The sequence below is a fragment of the Cariama cristata genome, unplaced genomic scaffold (assembly GCF_000690535.1).
Source record: "Cariama cristata isolate BGI_N322 unplaced genomic scaffold, ASM69053v1 scaffold539, whole genome shotgun sequence".
NCBI lineage: Eukaryota > Metazoa > Chordata > Aves > Cariamiformes > Cariamidae > Cariama > Cariama cristata.
Window position 1 is genome coordinate 103,107 of NW_009637197.1, and position 23,051 is coordinate 126,157.

The 23,051-nt window shown below is 40.3% G+C and overlaps 1 protein-coding gene across 1 annotated transcript in view; it reads left to right on the plus strand.

Annotated features, from left to right (window-relative positions):
* The window catches only part of CDC42BPA (CDC42 binding protein kinase alpha (DMPK-like)), a 117,531-nt gene extending 99,782 nt beyond the window's left edge, over positions 1–17,749 (plus strand). Inside the window, exons 31-33 of the mRNA XM_009708185.1 lie at positions 1,602–1,725; positions 3,035–3,152; positions 17,003–17,749. Of these exons, the coding sequence (XP_009706487.1) occupies positions 1,602–1,725; positions 3,035–3,152; positions 17,003–17,134 (374 nt within the window). The 3' untranslated portion in view covers positions 17,135–17,749. The remainder of the gene's footprint in view (positions 1–1,601; positions 1,726–3,034; positions 3,153–17,002) is intronic.
* Positions 17,750–23,051: the final 5,302 nt, after the last annotated feature.

A 23,051-nucleotide genomic window follows, 5' to 3' on the forward strand; every position in this document is an offset into this window, starting at 1 on the left:
AATTTGGGAGAAAGCCAAAGCTTATAGATTCCAGAGTGATTGCAGTGATGTCTGCTAGGCAGCTACTCTGAACTTTTTTTTTCATTTTTGAATATTCGGTGAAGACTTGAATGAAGACTGGAAATAGAAGATAGAATGACTAGATGCTCCCTCCAAATCTAGGATCACCTGTGTGAACGCGATCTAAAAATGCCTGCACAATTAAAGACTTTAATAGTGATCTTGGCAGTACTAGATTAAAATTAATATTATACTTAACCTAAACAAACCTTTCCCAAGGATCAGAAACTAATATAATATTAAGTATTCATAATTTGTTATTAGGGCCACATAAAATTGTGTGCCAAAGTCTTAGGTTCAGAATTCTATTTTTCTTGTGAGTCTTTTTGACCTTTTTTCTTCTTAGAGCCCACTTCATAAGCATGCTCCTGAGTAATTTCCTTAACCTTTTCTTTAACTTCTTGGATGGAGAGAGGATGTGCTTTGTTTTAACAATCAAAAGCTATAATATTTTATAACAACTATTGTGAAAATAGTGGAAATAAACACTCTAGAAACATATAATGCTGTTGGCAGTGTTTCAGTGTTTATTTAAATTGTTAGCAAATTAGTACAAAACGAGTGACAGTGGTAGAGAGGAGCAATGTGATGGAAGCATGTATAAAGAATTTTCAAGTCTAGTAAAGACTGAGTATTAAAAGTAGAGCAGAAGAGGGGGAAAAAACTGTAGAGCAGAGGCTGATGCTTTGCTCCTGTGCACTTCTCACCATCTTTCAGAAAAGGTTGCCAAGCAGTAAAGTATCCTCCAGGTATATCTCTTTAAAAGTCTACAGATTTTTTTCCTGAAGCTTCATAATTAGTAGATCCCACATGTCATTAAATCTCCAGTTGATCTTAAGGAAAGAAGAGATTTCTGTTCCATACAAAAACTGTTTTGGCAGTGAGCAGTAGGTGTTGTGTATGTTCAGACTTATTAAGTGTAACTTTAGTTTCCATATATATAAAACAAAACAGAGCAGTTGCAGTGTTCATTCAAAGTAACAGTCCTATTGTATGATTATCACTGCTATACATTTCATGTCTTTATTAAAGATGCTTTGGCCAGACATACACATGTGGAAAAAATCTTCCCTTTTCCCACAATTGCACCAAAATACACCAGTGTTCAGACATTTCGAAAAGAGTAGTCTCTTTGGAGTGGGAAATGAATGAAAAGGAATCTTGCATTGAGTTTCCAGACAATTGGCATGATGAGACTATTCTAGTGATTTTCAGTGAGAACTGCTAAAGAAAGTTTGAGATAGAGGACTGAGATCCTTTCCTGCCCACCTAAATGTTTTGTTTGAAAGAATTAATCAGTGGTATTTTGAGAACACAGTTGTGACAGCTTGTGTGTGAAGAAGGCTGAAGTCAGTTGCTATATAAGAGAGTAGAGAGTGACCAAGAAAACCCATAAACCAAGGAGCATTTGCTCAGGTTTGATGGGGAATGGATAGTGTCCAACACTAGCAAGAACAGAGGGAGAAAATGTCTTTGAATTCAAATTCCATGAATACCTAATGAATTGTCCCACTGGATCATCATATTTATATTGATTTCAGAGGGCGACGAACTGGTAGTTCCTGAGACGTCAGATAACAGCCGGAAGCAAATGGTTCGAAACATCAACAACAAGCGCCGCTATTCATTCAGAGTACCAGAGGAAGAGAGGATGCAGCAGAGGAGGTCGGTATTCAACATGTACTTGTCTTCCGTACATGCCTGTAGACCATGAAGGACAGTGGCTGATGCCGATGTAGTACTTCATTTGTTGCTTTCTGGAATGCCCATTCAGATGTTTCTGTCTCTTCACTACCGTGTTAATCCTCAATGTTTAATTTGTGTTAATACCAGTTTGGATATGGATATGCACTGGATACACAAGTATTCATTAGTTCAAATTAATTGTGTGAAACAGCTGTAATTTGGAATGCATGTCTCCACGTACTGTATGTAGGTACATAGGTGTACACATATATTGTATATCTAAAGATCTGTAATAAACACTTTGCAAAAGGAGATTACATTGCTAACTATGCATATGGATTAATTACTTTCAGACTCTGGTTCTGCATTTCTTTCTGAAGGCAATTCTACTCTCAGCAGTATTCCAAGGCATCTGCTTTTTTGATTTATAGATTTAACTGCATAAACATTCTATAAATCTCAGAAAACCCACCTCTTCAGAGGACATAGGACTTCAGGATGTGTTTCTGATAGAAGTCTTTAACAGGTCACAAATACTTTCCTAAATGGCAATAAAAATAGGTCTGCATTACTCACAGTGTTCACAGAGGATGTTACTGACCATTTGCTATCACTCACTAAAGATGACCTGCCTGCTGTCCTAAGCTACACTCCAAGACCTGAGTATTTCAGTTCTCTAACTTCCAACGTCTTCCACCGATGGTTGGCTCCCAGCATTCCTTTCTTTTTGGCTCTAAGAAAAGTAACAGCTGTGTACAGTGGAGATAAAATTCCAGTTCTTGTTCTTGCCTTTTCTGAGCTGATCGTGGTTTGGTCTTTTAAAATTTTATTTATTCTGAGTTCTGAAATGCATCCTTGCCATTTTGAAGAGCTTTTAATTCTGACCACAGACTGAGAAAGGTACTGCAGTATTATTTTAATTCTATTTTCATATTTTGTACTTCATTTTCATCTCCACTTTGTAATACATCACAAATGAGTTCTGCTTTTACTCATCTTACAGAGCTTTTTATCAGCTCATAGTGGTTGTATGTTCTTCGAATGTTAGTAACTACTGGGCGTGGGCTATTAGCCTGCAAACAGCATTCTTTTCTTCTGGCCCCTTGCCCTCTCTTCAAGCTGGAAGCTTGACCATGCCAGTGCTGACAGCAAGGGTTTATCACTGTTAACATGTTTAAATAATTTTAATTTCCATTTAAAAATAGCTGATAATCAAAGCTGTACATGTTTTATAAATGTCCATCCTCACCTTGAACAAAATATCTAAACAAAATATTTTCTCTTTCAGGGAGATGCTACGTGATCCAGAAATGAGAAATAAATTAATTTCTAACCCAACTAATTTTAACCACATAGCACATATGGGTCCAGGAGATGGTATACAGATTCTCAAAGACCTTCCAATGGTAAGTACAAAAGTACATGTGAGAGTGACTGACTGCAACAGAGGCTGCAAATAAGTGAGAAAAAGACAAGTACAATTTTAAAGGTATATTCAGAGTGTTGATGTATTTCATATCTGGAGCAGTGTAACTAGGGAAATGGAGCTGAACACACTCTGCTGTGTGTGATAAAATTTAAACAAAGGATGACACTTGAGCATCAAGGGGGGGAGGAGGAATGGCTAATGCCTCCTGGATTTTAAGGCAGATTGACCTCTCAGTGTTGATGGTAATTTTTATGACCCATATGAAGAGACAAAATTAAGAGGATTTGAGCCTGTGTTCTTTGTGGGAATGGAAAGAGAAATTCCTTTCTCTGTGAACTGTAGTTCAATTCCTTTCTTCTCTTCTCATCTTTCTCCAACTTAGCCTACCTCTTTACAGCCTCTTTTCCTCAGACAGTGGAACTGTAGCAGTTTAACAGTATGTAGTGCCCAAATTTCTTTCCATGCCAAAGATGCTGTTTTTCATTTTCTCTCCAATTAACTAGTCTCAGTGAAACAGAACTTCTTACATAAAAACTAACCTTTTAAGTTGAAAAATGGAAAAAGAAAACATGTAATAGCGCACACACATTCATTTCCACAAAACCTTATGTAGGAAATACTCACCTGGAAGTTACTGAAATCTTTGATGAGCTAAGGACCAATTACTATTTTGTTCATAGGACAGTATCATACTGCTTGCGTCAAGCTACTTTGAGCGTGTTGTTTGTGTGTTCTGTATTGTTTTCTAAACTTGTCCACGATGACACAGATGTGATTCAGAAGATGCTGATTAGCACTATAAGAAAGATCAGATGATATGATATCAAACAGATGATATTAGTACAGAAGTGCTGTCTAAAATGATCATCATTATTACTTGGAGTTTGTGCAGAAAGTAGGAAGTAGATGCTGAAACTGGGATTTTCAGATGAAACAACAATAAGACTGGAAAATCAAGTGTGCCATGCAGTTGCACTGGTTTAGGAGCTTAGGAGCATAACCTCTGGTCTTCAGATATTCATTTTACCTCACTTTTGCAGCAAATGGTACTTTTATGTTACACTTTACCGTAAAGTCTGCACATTGTACATCAGCCCTTCTGGCACTGTGTTTTCCTTAGTTGAGAATATGCAAAGAAAGAGAAGGATTTACTTTAAATCTCACTCTGAGAAACCGCTCAATAACAAATCTATTCAGTGCAACTGAGCAAAAAAACAACATTGTGTGTGTATGTTTATAAATGAGTAAATCATGAAGGAGCTGCTTCTGGAAAACACATGACAAATCCAAGGGAAGTTGGCAGGTAGTGTTTATATTACCTGGATGTGAGTATACATATGTCTAATGTTAAACAAAGAATGATAATTTGCTTCAGGGCAGGGTGTAGATCAGAACCTTTTTTCACTTTTCCATTTCTGCTGGGTTCTTTAAAATATTTCTAGCTCTTCTCAAGCAGAGAAAATAATCTGCTACTGCTAAAGGTAGGGCAAAAGACATCCCATTTCACACCATCAGTAGCTGAAAGTTCATGGGAAGCAAAAGGTGCAAGGACTCTTAATCAAGCCCCAGATCTGGCAAGTGTAAAATGAACAATGACTTTATCTATAGAAGGGGATTTTCTAGACTTAAATAGATTAATATTTCTTCAGCTATATCATCTCTGAATTTTAGCTTTGAATTCATTCTAATTATGCAAGCTTTGCATTAGCTCAAAGGTCATATTGGAAGTTAGGACTGGTACTTTGCTTCTTACCAATCAATATGATGTTTTGAAAGAAATTCATGAGTCACTTTCTACACTTAAAAGTAATGAGAGGACATTAGAAAATGTGTACAATATAGAACTGTACAAGCTGCACTTGTTCCACTGCTGCAGCTTCTATTTAAAGTTACTGTTAAAAACTCCTTTTTGCAAGTAGCTATCAGTCTTAATGCTGGGAGATGTCACTGCAGACAAAGCAAATTTGATGTGTATTTTTCCAGCGACTACTTGCAATGTCATATTGTATTTGTATTCCTAACTTCATGGGTACAGAATTGCATCAATCATGGGACTTGAAAGTATGTGAATTTGAAAGTGTGACTTGAGATTAGGAAATAAATGTTCTGTCAAGATGTTCTACCTCGACTTTGGTCCAAGCAGGTTTTTCTTTTCCAACAGCTTCCTGTAAGGTATTTGGCTGGACTAAGTTTTCATTTAGTTCTGTTCCAAACTACCTACTTTGTTTCTCAGGCACAAAAATAGAAGAAAAGGAATTGTGCATTCATATGATACTATATATTGAGTCCAATGTTTTATTTGAAAGATAAATGTAGAATTAAAAGAGAGGATAGAAATAGAGGAAGTTTCCTAGAGAGTCAGTACACAAGGTAAAGAATACTCATCCAACCATGTGTGCAGTTCATCTGTATGGTGATTCCTTTACAAGGACATAGAATTATTTCACTAGATTCATACCTTGTTCCAAAAAGGTGAATAGCTATTTCTTTTTGTGCTGCTTAGGATGTGTGATGATTTTGCAGCTGGAACATCTTCTTTGTATTTTTAAATGGATTAGTATGTTTCTGAAGAAAAATTATTTTTAAAGAACTATGGGAAAGATGACAGTATTTTACTTTGCCAATGCCTGTTTGTGTTTGTGAAAGCGGATGACAAAATACTTTTTCGCCTTTAAAGAGAGCTACCACTAGGAGGAACCGGTAGTGCAAGGCTAACAGTTTTCTCTGCTTCTCTTTATCCAACTGGTTTAGGTGATACAGCTTTTTTTAATGAGATACTGGAATGCAGAAAGTGTATGGAAGGATGGAGTGGGCCTTTTTATTTGCAGTTTCTTCTGACTTATTTGAGCAATTTCAAATTTAGCTGGATCTACTGGCACAAATTTGTTCATCCAGCATGAGTTTTCACTGGAGTCAGTATACTGCTACATAGGCAGAAGAGTCCTTAGTAATAAATAGGTTTTAATAGAGACAGATACTTTAATCTCTGTGTTGGAAGAGATTGTCACAAACTACATAACCAGCTCAGCCTAGCTTTTATCTAGCATCCATGGATGAACTTTATAAAGCAAATGACAATTTTATATACATGTATGTATTTATATTTATTTATGAATATATACATATTCACTTTATGCAGGCAATGTGAATCCTATCAAAACTTATCTCTGCAGTCCCACTAACCTGCCTTTACTGCCTTTTTCAGGGGAAATGCCAAAAATTGAACAAAGCGCAGAATTAGAACTGATGGCAATCGCTGGGCTGCGCTATGTCAGTGGGCGGGAGGGAACATAGACTTACGCTGCCTTAACCCGTGTCATAACTGCCTGGTGGATGCAGAGCCAACGGGAGCTTCCTTGCTCTTTGCCCACTGCTGTTCTTAATGATGTCTTTTAAAAGACCAACTTTGGAGAGTTTAATTTGTATTGTAAATGTACTAAATGAAAATTGGTTAAATGGCATGTTTTAAACTCTTTCAGGCTATTTGATATGTTGTATCAGATACCTACATATGTGCAACATATCTGTTTGCATGTGATTGCCCTTGCTGATGCAGCCACACAAGGTGGAAAGATGCTTTCTCTGTGCATTGTTTCCAAGGTCTTGGTATGCAACAGACACACATCATCAGGAGCCAGATACGTTTATAGCAAATTGCAGCCTGTTAGCCTAGTCACCTGTTGATCTCTCCATGACCGGACACCCTGGAGTTCAGTAGAGCCCTATGTTTGGGCAGAGACAAACATACCCAAGGCTCAGAGTGAGATCAGATTTAAGACAGAAAATATTAGAGGTTATCAGGCAATTGTAAATTTACATCCTTTTTTTCTTCACGGCAAGCAGTTACTCAGAGGCCTGGCTTTGACAAGCAAGTTTGTGGGCTACAGCACAACAGAAACCAGAAGTTCTTGTTTGCTATTAACAGAGCCATAATCAGTACAGATTTGTATTTTATTGATGTGGATACTAGATTGGTCATTGTCTTGTTTTGTACAATTTAGAATCGTTCCTGTTAGTATATCCCCAAACTTATTTATTTACATGTTTTTCTTCCTAGCAGCCTGTCACCAATTAACTGGCCGTACAGTCTGGCCTCCCTTCTGCCCACTTGTCCCTTGAAGCCACTTTATCGTGGATGCTCCTTTGTAGTGAAGATCTGAAATCTGGAACTGCACTTACTGCAGCACAGACCACCTCTCTGTGTACATCAGATGTACAGGATTGATTTTGCTTTCATATTCTGCATGCCTAAGTATTTTACATACAAAAGCTAGTCTTGACTGCCATTATATTTGAACATTATGCTTCAGTTTGACCTCATTATACATGAGCCATTATTCTTCCATTCTAGATGATGTGTGAAGCTTTGCTTGTTTCAAATGAGAAACTTTTAGAGTAAATGAATACTTATATACTTATCTATATTTGGTATTCTTCAAAGAAAGTGGGAACCCCATGCATGCATCTAATGCTGGAGTCCATGGAGAAAGTTCCATGGAGGATCATTTTAAAAATGTTGCCATATCGTGGCTTTCTCACATTCATGAATGCTGGCTAAATATTTTCATGGTCTGCAGCTGGCCTACCCTCTGCTTTTTAGCTTGTGATTTTAGACCCTCCCATTTCTCCCTTATTGGCTTTTAGGAATGTAGCTGGCTTTGCTGCCAGTTCTCTATTGTGAGCAGATAACTCAGCAAAGTCTGCTTTCCAGGACTGTTCTTGGAATGGTGGCCTCTTGTACTGATACTTAGATGCTGCTAAACTTACTAATAACAATTTAATGTATATTATGTCTTATAAGCCGTAATGTGGTAATTGATGTTTTGGTTAACATGCAAAGCCTCATAATAACCCTGTGTTTCAAAAAAAAAAGAAAAAGAAAAAAAAAAGTTGGATTTTACCAGCTGAAGTGACGAGAACAGTTACAATAATGTTTGATAATATGTATTGGGATTTAACTTAATGTTCTTCCAGACTTTAATACGTTCCACATACAAAAAGTAGTGCCTTAGGTTTAGCAGAGGTATAAACTGTATTTTTACCATATTTTATTTTTTAAGTCCTAACATTTCGAATGTTACTCAGGTCTGTTTGTTTTAAGGTGATGAAGTAAGTTGGACAAGGGAAACAGAAAATTAGAATATAGAAATTAGAAAAGGTATTCTGATGTGCTGGTGGCCGTTGGGCAAATGATCCCCTTGCAGGCTGACCATGTACAGATGGCACAGGGAGGGAGATGGAGCCTTGAAACACTTTTCCATTAAATCTGGACTTAAGTGACTTTAAATTACAAGAGCACTTGTGTCAGCACATTCTCTAGAGATGTTTCTGTTTAATTTGCAGGATTATTTCTCCCCTCTCTTTCTTTGTCATGCTTTGGGAGCACATTGCTCAGTTGACCTGTTAAAAACATTTGAATTTCCCAATACTTTTGCACCTTATCTGCTAAGGGCCTAGTCTTCTGCAGTGCAGAGATGGCAGTGCAAAGTCCCTTCATCACTAAAGCGCTGTGAGGATTAAGTGAGTGTGCAGAAGGACAAAGGCTTTGTGTCGTCTGTCTACAGCAGAGTAAATTGTCCCAGTTGTCTGACACTAACCAGTTCACCTTCCCACACGACCTGTGTCCCTATCCTGTCGAAACGCTGTTCCCTCCCAGTAGAAATACTCTGTGTTTGTTGTACGGGTGATACTTAATTTTAATGGAATCGCTAAAATGCATGAATAACAGAAGGAAATCTCTTACAATCTTTAACTGTTGTGTATCCTCATCTTTTCTTCTCCCCACACCATCTCACCTGTGTTCACCTTCTTTTGTGTTATGTCTATTTTAGATTGTAAGCTCCTCAAGGCAGGGAACTGATGCTTCTCAACTGTCTGTAAAGCACCTTTTACAACTGTGGTGCTCTTTGAAATATCAAATAATAATAAATATTAGAATCGATTCCCAATGAGTTAAAAGTTTTATTTGTTTTTAATGTTTTAGCAACAGCAAGGGCAGCAGGCCCATATGACACCATGTAAGGAAGGTGCTCAGAGGACTGGGGGTGACAACGTAAGAACCTGTGTGTTGGCGGGCGAGCAGGGTTGCTGTCTGGCTGTCCTTCAGTGTTTGACTGCTCTTGTGAACTGCTGTTGCCAATGTAACCTGTACAACCATCCTTCATTGCTTTCTCTCTCTGTTGTCTTTGATAGCAGCGTTCCCCTTATCAATTCCCTCATCATCACTCCTGTCTGATCTCCTCTCCGAGCAACTTTGAGCACATCTACCACATGACTGTTAATTCAGCTGAAAAATTCCTCTCTTACGATTCCATAAACCCTGCATTTTCCCCGCCTCCACACTCTGTCCTCGGTACTCCAGACTTTATGACTCTGAGGGTATGAACGGCTGAGTCTGGTGTTCACTCTACTAACACTGTGTGGTTTTCCTTTTGCCTGGCTATTAACATGGGAGAAAAACCCTTGTAAGTGGTTTCCTTCACCCCTTAGCTTTCTTCTGTCCCAGCTGATTTATTTTTCGCTGTCAGCTGCGGTCTTTCCACAGCTCTGACATGCCAAGAAACAGATGCTTCATAGCTTTAGAAAAAAGAAAAGAAGTGTATAATGACTGGGCTGAACCTTTTGCTATGAGAATAGCATTTTCAATCACGAGGAAGGATGCAGGAATTTTGAATAATAAGTTCTCTGTTCCACAGTGTTCATCCTCCAGCAGTTAGTAGCAGGATGCAATGTATCAGGTTGCATTAGGAAAAGGTTCTGGATCTGTCTATGTTGGACCAAACTTTCCAACTATTTGTTTATGAGGAAATCACGTGGGATGCAAGATTTTTTTTACACAGTACTGTACACAGATTGAGAGAGACAGACACAGGTTGTGCCTCTGACAGTTTCTAGGTTAAAGTAAATACGTAAAGTTAGAACATGTGCAGGCAAGATCAAAAATTAAAGATGATGGCAACTTGCTGATGTAGATCCTCTTAATCCTGGTAGTTTTAAGCAGAGGCTAAGGTAGGATACTGTTCTGTAGATGTCCTTCCAGTTGGAATGTAAATTGGGGGGTGGAAGCGGTCTTTTCTTTTTTCTTGCATTGTGCATCCTGGTCTGACTGTGGGGGGGTTGCTAGGTCCTATAGAAATACAAGCCATACTAAACTAGGCACACAGGTACATGCTGTGTGCATTGTAATTGTGGACTGTGCTGTGGCCTGCAGTTCTGTTTGGGACAGTGTCGCAGGTAAATGAGGAATAATCTGTGAGGTAGATGTATGCTATCGTGGTTGGTTGCTCAGGGTTTGTATGGGTCTGAGCCATGTCCGTTGCTGTAATGGAAATGCTGCTGTTGGTTGCTGTGGCCGTCAGACACCCTTCAGACACACATGGCAAACCTTCACTGCCAGGCTGCCCTGAGCGCCTTTTGGTTGCTGTTCTAGATCCCTATCACCAGGAAGGGTTTTGGATTCGTACCTGCATCCAATGCTAGAGAGAATTTAAAAATGCAGGAGGAAAATTAATCTCTTCCATATGGCTCCAAAACAAATTTGCACAGCTAAGCTTTGACTCATCATATGCATGGTCACGTGTCACTGTTGCGAAGTCCCAATTGTCACAATCGTTAATATTCAAAAATGAAGTTGCAGCATTTTGGAAAATGTGCCCTGTGATGAGAGGTCTGCATGCACCCTGGCTTTTCTGGTAGGAAGAGAGATGCAAATACACAAGAGGAATGCTCTATTGAAATGCCAAAAAAAAAAAAAAATTGTTAAGCTGAATTGAAAGTTGTTTCTCTCTTAGAGGGTCATTATAGGGTCACAGAAGCTGTATTTCAATTCTGGTGTTAACAGGGGTTTTTTTAATCCAACTGTACTATAAAATTTTCTGTGTTTAATATGCAGTGGTGTATCGTTGGACTGTGACCCACCTTGTACCTTCTCTTTCTTATGTGAGTAGTCTCCCTGGGATCAGTAAGGAGTGACCCCTGGTGTTTCAGACAATAACTCTTAATTTTTGCTTTAGGAGCATCCTTCATCCTAATGTTGTAGCCTAGTAGCATAAATTGGAGGAAAAAAGTGAAGTGGGCAACCTGGAGTGTCGAGATCTTGTACCTGTTAGCTTCTCAGAGCACTAGAGGTTTAGTCTTGTGTGAAGAAAATGTTTGTCTCTTTGTGGCTTGAGGGTAGAGACGCTGTAAGCTGTATGGAAAGCAAGGCTGTGAGTTTTGGTATCATGTCTATCCATCCTCCCTTTGGTGTTTGGAGCTTTTTGGTGTAAGAAAGGTAGCACTGCCTCCGAGGGGACCATGGTCCCAGGTACGGATGGGGTATTAGAACCAGAACAGCATGGGATCCATAGGGGAGTTGAAAAATGGCCCACTGAAGCAGGCTTTTAGATTCTATCATATTCTTTCATGGAAGAATTAAAAGCTCAGTTTTATAATGTAATGAACAGAACACTACTTTAAAACAAAAAACCCAGAACAACCACCAGCAGCACAATGGACAGAGAAACACAGGCAAACAATTTCCTATGGGTGTTGTAACTTTAGTCTGACGCTGTATGTGCGTTCTCACCCCCGAGCCGGAGAAGGCAGGGCAGGAGCAGTTGGCGTAGGTGCGAGAGCCAGGGCTGGGTAGCAGTGCCGAGCTGCGAGCGATTGCACGTGCGTAACCCACAACTCCACAGCAGCTCCATTCTCTGGCTGGGAATGGGCTGCACTGAACTGCGTTAGGTCTTTCACCCTGTCTCACAGTGATTCACTTCACTCAGCAAGCAGCTTCTCTGCTGCTGACTTTTTTTTCTCCTCTTCTCTCACCTTTCTCCGATTCAGCAGTGAGGATGAACTTTCCTGCTAGGATTTGAATTGGTACTCGAAATGAGGGGGTTTTGTCTCTCTCTTTAAGTAAAGCAAGCTCAGGTTTGTTTGGGTTTTTTTTTCCCTTTGTGTTTAACTTGCTGCATTTTGCTGCTTTATAACTACCGCTAATAACCGCCGTTTATTTTTCTTTGAATCCCCTTTCTGCATCATGTGCATATCACTTCCAGGGGTTTTGGTCCAAACTGCCAGCGTCTCTGGCATGCTTATTTTATTTTTAGAACAACGACCAATGAAAGATTTGCTTTGTGGAGAAACTTTCTACGAGGAATTACATGGACTTTGCAAACTGAGGTCATGAAAAATGATCATCATGAGACTACACTATTAAAACAAATGAGTCTTTTTCATGCACCCACCCATTCCCTCCTTCCCCTCGTGCCTGTATGTTGTCTGCTCAGCCACCATTAAGGAGGTTAATTGCCTTATCATTAAACATAATCGCTCTCTTTGCAAAATGAAGCATTGTAGGTTGATACAAGTACAAAAGACCTTCCTTGCAACTCGGGTGTACTAACCACAGTGCATACCTTTGCGTGGTGCTGCACTTGCCTGCCCTTTGTTTCCCAAAACACAGCAGTAACTGACTCCTTAGACCGTTAGTTCCTCTGCGTGTTGTCAGGGGAGCCTCCGCTGTTCATGTACAGCCAGGATGCTCATACTCTTTTCTGTAATTCAGATTGTTTATTGCATGGTGAGGGACACAGGAGCAGAAATTTAGTATTTTGTGCTACAAAGTAGGAGTTATTCACACTTTTTTAAAAAAAAAGGGGGGGGAGATGTAAGCAAGAGACAGCGGTATGATCCCACAAATGATTTAAGAGACTTTTTAAAGCCTTTAGGTATAAATCTTCAATGAGAATAATGCAGCAATGGATGAGGGGAGAATTAAACAGGGCTTTTTCATTGGTAAGGTTTCTGATTCCCTTTTGCTGGTGTCTGAGAGAGATCTGGGAACAGGAAGAGAGATTTTAATTCTTTCTTGTTTGTTGCATGTTAAAAATCAGGCATTTCTAGCCCACTGGGAGACTGAGAAGCAAAGGGTTGACTGTAAGAGCGAAGGGGTCTGTTATAGCAATGACTCTAAGGATCATTGTAAGACTGGATTTGACAGCAGGTTGGTAACAATTATGTGATAAAGTCTGAACTGTCTAAAATCTGTTCATTACAAAGCCTCTATTTAATTATCCATTTTAAAATACAGATAGAGAAATGGGTAGTATCTGAGGGTCTCTCAGAATACCCTTGTGGGGGGTAGAATCTTTGTTCTGGTCTGAAATTTCCATAACATTCTAGCTTAAAAAGGCATTGCTGTAGCAACTGTTGTTTTATGTGTGGCTACTTTATCTCAGAGTGAGGATGGGGAAATAATTAAATATAAATAGGAAGAAATTAACAGTTATTGCAGGGAATGTTTTGTAAAGTGGAAATGAACTAATGCTCAGAGCTACCTGCAGTTCTTTTCACATTCTGCATCTGTAAAGGTACCCTAAACCTAATTCTAGTTAATACTAATGACTTTATAATGCCAAACATGTTAGGAGCAGGATGAAGTCTCATATTTAGCCAGAGATGAAATGATACACATGGGCATTGGAAAGTCCCTCTGGGCTAAGCAGCCAGCTCATATACGGAGAGATTGGCTAAATAAGCTGAGAGGCCTTTTCCCCTAAGGTCAGCTGTAAGTTAACAGAAGTAGAAATAAAATCTCCCAGAACTCACTTCACAGTACTCTTTTCCCTTCTTATAAAGACAACTTATGTTTAAGGAACTACCATATCCAAGTGGAGCAACTGTTTTATCTCTTCCCTCAGTAAAGGACCACTTCAGCCCAGTAACTGACCAATGTAGAAAATCACACTGGAGCTCTCAGGATGCAAAACAGGAGCAATAATCAAAGTATGCAGAAAAACAGTGGCATGTGCTCTGGTCATCCTCTTTGAGCAGGCTGATAACAGGAGACTGCTTCTCACTTTGACTCCACTGGTGTAGGTCTGGAGTGATGCTGTTAATACCTTTGGAATTACATAAGTAATTGAAATACAGATTGATCCACTATGTGTTCATAACTCTGCAGGCATTAGGGATTAACATGGTTATTGTATAAAGTTACACATGCATGGCACAAATGATGGCATCAAAGAGATAAATTTTAATAAGATCCTTGGAAGCTTGTGTTCAGAAAGAATGCATTATGCAATATAACTTGAATATATCTATAGCAGCTTAATTAGGCTTGCAAACCATCCTTTCAAGGAAATTCTTGTATTACTAGACATACTCTTTCAGTTGTCTGCATATGTCCATGTAATTCAGCACTTCACTATCGCGTTGTGTGTGCTTCCAGTCTCTGCACTAAACTGCAGAATATTATTTTGCAAGTTTTGCTGACTTATTGCCCAGATTATTCAGCTCTGGTAAGGTTGGGGTTTTAATGTATTTTGGGGCCTTACTTCATAACAGCCAAGGTTGAGCCAGCAGTCAATAAGTAAGCATGTCATTGTGTGTGTCTGCATTGCAGAATCTTCGGCCTCAGGAAAGTCGGACCGTATTCAGTGGCTCTGTCAGTATCCCATCGATCACAAAATCCCGCACAGAACCAGGACGATCGATGAGCGCAAGCAGCGGGTTAGCAGCACGTAAGCAAACAGAACTGTGTTGCTTTGGGGTCTATGCACAAGTATTTTAGGGAAAGGGCTACCTGCCTTTTCTTCTATCCATACTGTCATTAGACAGGATTTTCAGAAGTGATGGCTGACTGTATTCCTTTTGAGGGCAAGCACAGTATTTTCATCTTCCTTTCAAAGGAGCACATGAATAAGCAGCACTTTCAAGAGTCCCACATTTGTAATTTGTCAAATTTTTAAAACTGATGTTAGAATTAAAATTACATTCTTACCCTTGGGACTACTTTGCTGCTGCTTAAGTGTTTTAAATCAGTGGCAAGTTGTTCACAAGCTTCACGATTATTAACTTTGTTGCTGAACTGTGTAGAGCTCTTGGTGCCTCTCTTGCTGCTAGTGCAAAGAGAAAGCAATAGAATACTGGCTGCTAGTATGGAAGAGTTGAATTGTATTGGCAAACACCTTTCCTAGTGCTGCCACACTCCCTTTGTGTGCCAGAGTCAGCACAGTGACCTGCACTGAAACGAGGCAAGTGACTAAATAATGGACCATGTGAAAATGGAGGCAAGACTGGTGTCCCAGCTTTCCTAGGTTTTTTCCCTTCCTGTGGAACGCACCATGTTTGCTGCACGTTGCTAACTGCTTGCAGAAAGCGTGTGTGTCTGCTGTAGTCTGTACCTGCCAGTACAACCTACCTGCTCCCTGGGAAAGAGGCCACTTGGAACTGGACTGTCACCACAGCAGTTTCTACAACTGCTGTCTTTGTCAGTGTGCTAATGCTGACATGCCAAGGGAGGGACCAGGGAATCCCTAGGAAAGACTGCAGCTGGCAGCAGACGAGATAAAAGCCCACATAGTCTGCAAGCCATGAGCTGAGCATCTTGGGACATGCCGGAGGAAAGCAGAATTAACCAGAGAAACAGCTAACAAATTTCTAGTACATTGAGTGGGCATCTGTAACACAGTTTAATTCCTCCACATCTTTTAGGATCGTCTGCACAAAACGGCAGTGCTTTGCGGAGGGAATTCTCAGGAGGTAGCTATGGAGCAAAGCGTCAGCCTATGGCGTCGCCCTCAGATGGTTCCTTATCCTCTGGTGGCCTGGACCAAGGCAGTGATGCACCAACAAGGGACTATGAGCGAGAGGTGAGTGACAGGAGAAAGTGGACAAAATTTGTGTGTAGGTGAAGATGAGGAAGTTAAATTCTGTCATGGGTTTGGCTACAAGTTTGGGAGTCATTAACAATGAGGACTTGGATTTCCTGTATTGCAAGCTATCCTGACAAAAGACTGCGGTCAGACTCTTGTCAACTCTGGTCCTGGTATTTAACATGCAGAAAAGACTGCTCTCTGCGGTCCTTACCTGGAGATAAGTGGGTAGCGAGGCTCCCAAAAATACTGGCCCAGTAGAGTAACAGCTTGATAGTGGTCATATTCCTTCTGCCTTTTATTTGCAAAGACTCTTAAGCTATCATAGCAAGCATTTCACAGGAAACATTTTGTACTCAGAGTGTCTGAAGTTAACAAGTTAATTTAAGAATTATATAATAATTTCATTTAGAGCAGAATCTGGATTTAGTAATTTATATTCTGTGCAGAACAAGACTATCATTATGATAGGACTGCAATCCTGCCCAATGCTAAACTCAGTCCCTCCAGCCAAGAATGTTTTACATGGGAGGGTTCAATCTGAAGTTGGCCAGCAAAACTTCCCCAGCCCATTATCTTACAAGGAGTGAGAAAATTAGAGATCACACAGGCTTTTCATGGTGCTGAATATATCCTTCCAGTTGAAGCTGGAAGGCAACTGTCAGCCCAAACTCAAGCTCAGATATAGTTGCATTCTACCTTACGCTGGAAGATCCAACTGGAGTAACTTGATAGCATGCTCTGAATTAATACACTAGGAGTGACATAGAAGAGGTAGCTGTGAGGAAGCCCATCCACAAAGATTTCTCAGTTTAGTGCAAGAGCATCTCAGATCATAATGTGTGAAAAGGCAGGAGCCATTGTAGCTTCACAAGCAACCTGAAGCTGCACACTCTGCTGACCAAGAGGCCCTCAGCAACGAGCAGACTGCAAGAATCCCACAGGTGTTGTGTTCTTATGTCAGTGTCAAGTTATGCCTGCTGAAAGCAGAGTGATGTGACTGCTTACCTGTAAGTCTCCCTGGACCAGGAAATTCTGAGCAAAAATAGTTCCTCAGTATTTTTGGACACAAGCAAAATATGTGGAGACCTTTCAATCCAGTCACCTGTTCCTCAGACGCCCTTGGTCACTCTCAAACTTGCTATCCTGTTACTTACTGGTGTTCCTCTGTGTCTTTGGGCTGCAGGACTCTGACTCTCCGAGACATTCTACTGCATCGAACAGCTCCAACCTCAGCAGCCCTCCCAGCCCAGTTTCTCCTCACAAGACCAAGAGCCTCTCCCTGGAGAGCTCTGACCATGTGAGTTGGGACTCATGAACTGCTTCAGCATTCAGATTTGACATCACAGCAGCTTGCTGTCCCCATGGCTGTCCCCTTCACTTGTTCCAGTTCTCACCTTCGTCATCCTAACCCTCCCCATTCCCTCTCCGAAAGTGATTTGGGAGTGGGGTACAGAGGAAGGTAAAAGCTGGTTGTCTTCAGCACCGTTTGGCACTGCCTCACCCTCCCTTCCCCAGATTTGACAGCAGCAAACGAGAAAAGCCTAGGGTGTTGGTAAATGTCAGATGCTGTAGATTTGTATTAGTATTGGTTTCATTTTTGTGGTTACAGCTGCTTCATTTTTAAAGACATATTTATCCCACCCCCTTTCCACTTCCCAAAAAGTAGCCTAAGTAGACCAGACCAGTATCAACAAGAGAAAATTCAGAGGGATTTTGTTTTCATACAATAGCTCATTGTACTGTACAGAAGTAGCACAGAGACCCCTTCCCCAGCAGGGGGAATGATCAGTATGTCAGAGGCACATAAAAGCTTTCAGCCACCACGTTTGAATGTCAATCTGATTGTCGCCAGCAAATCCTTATTGATTAAAATGATGCATATTTTACTACAGTACAGAGTTTAAATAAATATGCAGATGTTAGAGTAAAATACGTATGTATATATTCAAAGAAAAAAAGCATTGTGTATGCAGCAGAAGATGGATGCTTATTTAAGAGAGCCTTTAATTTAAGATTTGTGTTGTCCCTGTTTTCATGCTCAGTAATATACAGACTTGGAGGCCTGGCCTAAAACCTTTCGCAGGACAGATATTCCTTTTGTGTAGCACTCACTGCACTGCCGGGAGAGGTCCCTGCAGTGCTTTCTCAACATTTCTTTACTTCTGGCGGTAGCGTAACTGAAGCTATAATTCCTACTTTCATGTTAATCCCCATCCTTTGCAAAAATGACAGTTGGAAAGCAAGCCCCTGCCCCGACAACCAGGGGCACCAGTCAGCCCGGCGGCTGCCCTGTGCCTGGTGTGCTGGCTGTGCAGCTGAGGAACCTTATGGCATGCTGCAGTAGAGGTCGTTAAGGCAGCAAGGGAGCTCCATGCAGCAGGATTCATCCCTGAGTCAGCCTTTAACCAGGTTTAACTCGGAAGGGAGCAGTCTTCCACATCTCCTTGACCATCCCTCACCAGAAAACTGTTAACTGTTGTTACCAAATACTAGTTGCTAATACACATCAGCCAAATGAGTGCCCTTAGCCTGAAGCTAGCCGCGGCTGGCTATGCTGTCACTGTAGCAATGAAGAACCTTGAAGTCTGACCTCACACTGTTCGCACTGTGGTAGTTCAAGATGCCTAGTCACCCACAACTGCCATGCTGGCAAGGTTGGTTTTCCTCTCCCTCCCTCCCCATGCTGTGGGTTTGTGCAATTTGCAGTTGTTTCTGTGTGCTCACCTGCTGTTGGGTTCCAATAGCAGGTCAGGTTGGAGGGCAGAAAGTATTGCGGTGGAAGAGAGAGCCCACTGAAGTTGCAGAAATAAATAAAAAGCTGAAGCTGGTCATGCAGTCAGCAGAGTAAGTGAGAGACGGATGTACAAATGGATGGTAAGAGGAAGATGTCTCTTCTCTTTAGTTAGCAAGGCAGATGTGTTTTTCATTTGGGAGTGTGTTCAAATGAGCCTCTCTCCTCAGTAGTACTGTTGCTGGCTTTATACTATGACCATAGTCAAACATGTAAGGGCTTTTTGTATTTAGAATACTGGGTTTTGTGGGTTTCGGAAACTTGTTATGGCTCTTATTAAACCATTCCGTATTCTTGCAGTCAGCAGTATATAGTGTTTCACCCACATAGAGATGTTTGGAGTTTTCCAGTTTCTGTCTTCCCTAATAGAAGTTATAGGTAAGTTGAAACCATGTACAGCAATTTCCAGGTATGATCTAAATGTGAAATAGGGAATGAGACACAGATCATCTAATCCATTTAATCATGCTGGGTCTCCTAGGTAAGATTTCTCTTTCACTCTGAATCAAGAGGCTTGTCCAAGTTTAAGCTCATTCAATGTTATTTTGGGATAGGAATTCAAGATATTTTTTTAGAAACCATTATATCAAAAGCCTGTCTCTCTCCTATTTGGGTTTTTCAGAGTAGCAAGCTGGTTGTGTTGTTTGTTTTCACTTCAAAGCTACTACTTTTGCAAGCCTAGCTTTTAATATTAAATGCTTTAGCAAACAGCTAAGCACTTGAAATTAATTCCTCCCAGAAAAGTTCTCAGTCTTTCCGAGGGACAGACAGGCAGGGCGTTATTTGCGTTATTAAAATTCCACATCAGCTTCTTTTTAAAGGCTGCATAGTGCTTCAAGTATAGCCACTGCTTTTTCCCCACAATTTCCTCCTTTTGGTGAAGCATGTCCACACACTTTTCAAAGCCTTTGCAGACTAGTTTTGTATTTACTGTATGTTGTACTTAAACATTAATCTTACTTTTATGTTGAGAGAAGGCATTTAAACAGCAGTCATTTAAGATAGAGCAGCCTGCATGACAGTCCCCTGAGAGAGGATCACAGGATCTTTCTTGTGGGTTTTTTTTTGCAGTTGAGCTAATGCTCTATCCGAAAATGGAACCCAAAGAGCCACAACACAGCAAACAATTAAATTGAGTAAACCCCGATGTTTACTCCGTTACGGTGCCTGCAGTCTATTGCTATATCAAAAACTGACATTTTCAGGCAGAGTGTAGGTCAGCTGTGTTACAAAACTAAGCTCCAGAGGATGAGAGCTCCACAGGCCTACACTGTTTGTACGCCACCATTTCTAAGCCTTGGCAGTCTCCTTTAGGATTACTCTATTTAATCATTAGTTTGGTACTGTGCATTTTTATACGCATCTATTCAAAAGAGAAACAGCAACTGTTCTCTCAGTTGAAAAGCAAATGACCACATCACTTATTTGAAAAGAGAAAAATTGTCCTAGGACTTGAATAGTTTTATATATTTGGGGACCATTTGATTATACACTCAATTTAAAACCACACTCATTTTTTTTTTTTTTGTTGGTATGAACACTGAAAACATATGCATACTGTAGCTGAGCTTTTTAAATACTCATTGGGCTAGGAAAAGTAACTTGGTCATTTGAACTGTAAGACTCTTGACTGGTATCTCAAAGACAGTTGTCTCTTAAGGTTTGATGTTTGCTACTTTGCACTGTAGCATTGCTTCAACTTCACAGTTAGGCGGCTTCATTTTGTTCAGGGAGCTTAAAATCTCCCATTGAATTTTTGACTGTAGCATATGTTCTTTGTACACAGTATGTATCTAGCTGATTTTTTTCCTTTTGGCTGAGACTGAAGGTGTTTGCATTTTTGACACTGCTTAAACGTATGGGTTGTTGGGTTTTTGCTTTTTTTTTTTCTCTTCTGATGGCAACAAAGGATCTGAACAGATTCAGGCAGCTACTAAGGATTCCAGGTAATAGAATGAAAAAGGTTTGGTAAAGAGTTTTCCCCTGCACGTGCACGCACACAGGTATGTGGCTTCCTTCCACATTTGATAACCCCAAAAGCAGGGTTATAGTACTCTCTTCTCTATTGCCTTTGACCTGTAGAAGACAGCTGGTGGTTTCAAAAAAACATTCCTGAGGCTGTGGTGAAGTAGTTGCTGCTTTTCCTCTCAGTTAGTTGCTGTGGCTTGTTATGAATGTGCATTTTGCCCATTTTAACAAGTTTCAAAACTGAATCAGGAATGTTATCTCTTTGAATTGATTGTGATAAAATTACAAGCCAGGTGTGTTATTCTCAGGTACATAGCAGAGGGAAGTTAAGGGTCTTGTCATACCAAAAAAGTCCAAAAAGCATAGTGTATTTATAGAAATGTAGTTTAACCGCACTTAACTGATTCACAGAGTGCGTCAGCCTTTCAAAAGAAAACAGTTGGAGTATTAACATGGAAACAGATTCGGGCACCATACTGTGTTGCATGGCCAGACCCTGAATGACAGGACAAACATGCTCTTGGGTGGAAGAAGGTGTTTTGTTTTGGTTTTTTTTTTATTTTTTTTTTCCATTTTAATTTTAAATGAATACATTAAGGGTAAAATTTATCACAGTGCAAGTACCCACACCTCCTGAGCCTTAGTCTGAGAATCAAAGAAGTGGCACATAGTAGCTTCTGCTGTGGTTTATTTGTTAATAGGAGTCAGTTCCATGGAGGAAATGGGACAACTTTCTGCACTAACACAAACTGCACCCTTCCGTGTGCTTTGTATTCACGCTGTATTTGATAAACACCCCCAGAAACTGCTCTGCTGCAGGCTTTCCAGTTTAATATTCCAACTCTACTTTGTCTTTCATTCCAGCTGCAGCTCAGTACAACCTATTGTCATTCTGCATTTAAGAAAGTCTCATCCACAGGGAAGAAATCCACAAACAAACCAGTGTTGGTATTTCAGAGCAATTATACCTGCCTTTTTATGTATGACAGTTTCATATCATTTATTTTTAAAATATGTTTTTTAGGTTTTTCTTTGTAATATTATTGTACAGTTTTGCATGGCATAGATGTAATCACTTTTTTGTTTTAGAGTATAAAAGCTGACAAGTGTGCGTGTGGGGGAAAGATTCTGCTTTTTGCCTCTTCTCACTATTTTGTTTAATGCCCTCAGTGTTGTAGAGGACATTGTAAGAGATTCTCTGCTACAGAACAATGATGTAGATTCTTTTGCACAGAAATATTTAAGGTGGAAAAGTCAACAATGTAAAATGACTTACCACCAATATTTTATGTTGGTAACACACTTAATATTAACCTACTTTGATGTACTGCAATAAAACAGGGAACTGTTAGAAATGCAGATGTTCTGTCTTTTTTCCCTACCTCTCCATGTTAAGCTTTGAGGAGGAAACGGAAAGGGGACTAACGGTGTTCTTAAAGATAAAATGAGCACATTGTAACACATTGACAAGTACACAGTGGGAAGAAAAGGAATGTATTAGAAAATTGATTTAACTAACAGCTTTCAGAAAAAATCACCAGAATCTTTTTGAAAATTCAAAGTCAGGCCACCTTATACTTTGGTATATATTGAACTTCATCACCTACAGTTTTCCTGACCTTTTTCTTAGGTCATCTCTTCTGTGTCAATATTTGTCATCATTTCTGATGTTCTTCCTTCATTTAATTACACATCAAATGTTTCAGCTGTCCTTGTGTTAGAGGCTGGATTCTCACTTATTTCTGAGCTACCACCATCAAATTGACTTGCATGCATCTTTAAGTGCATCTCAAAATACCTGTGAAGTTTTACATGTACCCTCACCTTTTCACATCGTCCACCAGTTTCTCACAAGTCAGCCTGGGATTTTCTCCATACCAGAGACCTTCTGTTGGGACATCTTCCTTTTCATTCATTACCCTGTTGGTAAAAGTCCTGGCTTTGATTACATGCTTCAGTCGTTCACACCTCCCCTGCAGGAATACAGGACTGTGCTGTTACTGAGCCTGTGCTGCCAGCAGTGCCAGCGTGGGCATTCTCCCATTACCAAAGACCGCTGGCAGTCCCCTCTGGGAACAGTCAGCGTGCTTCCCACTTCTTCCATGGCCACAGGCTACCTCGCTCCACAGAAATTTCTGATCCTGTCCCTCTCTTTCAGTCTAAATGACTTTCTCAGGCCTCCCCAAATCCAGTTTACATGGATTTAAGCCTGCGGGCTCATCCCATTTATAGGCCACTGCAGGTCTCTCCTAGCTGCTGTAGCTCTGTGAAATACCACGTTTCTTACAAGCAGTGCTGTATTTCTGATTTCCCAGGGTTCCAGTTGCACCATCACAGCTGTGAAGGTCCTGGGAAATGGGCCTTCTATTGTCAAGGGATTGCGACATTAGAAAAAGCAGAAAGTGACCTGCATGTTAGGCTTCCTGTTCAGCTCCTCTGCATTCATTTTCTGTTTTGATGCAGTAGCCAGGTT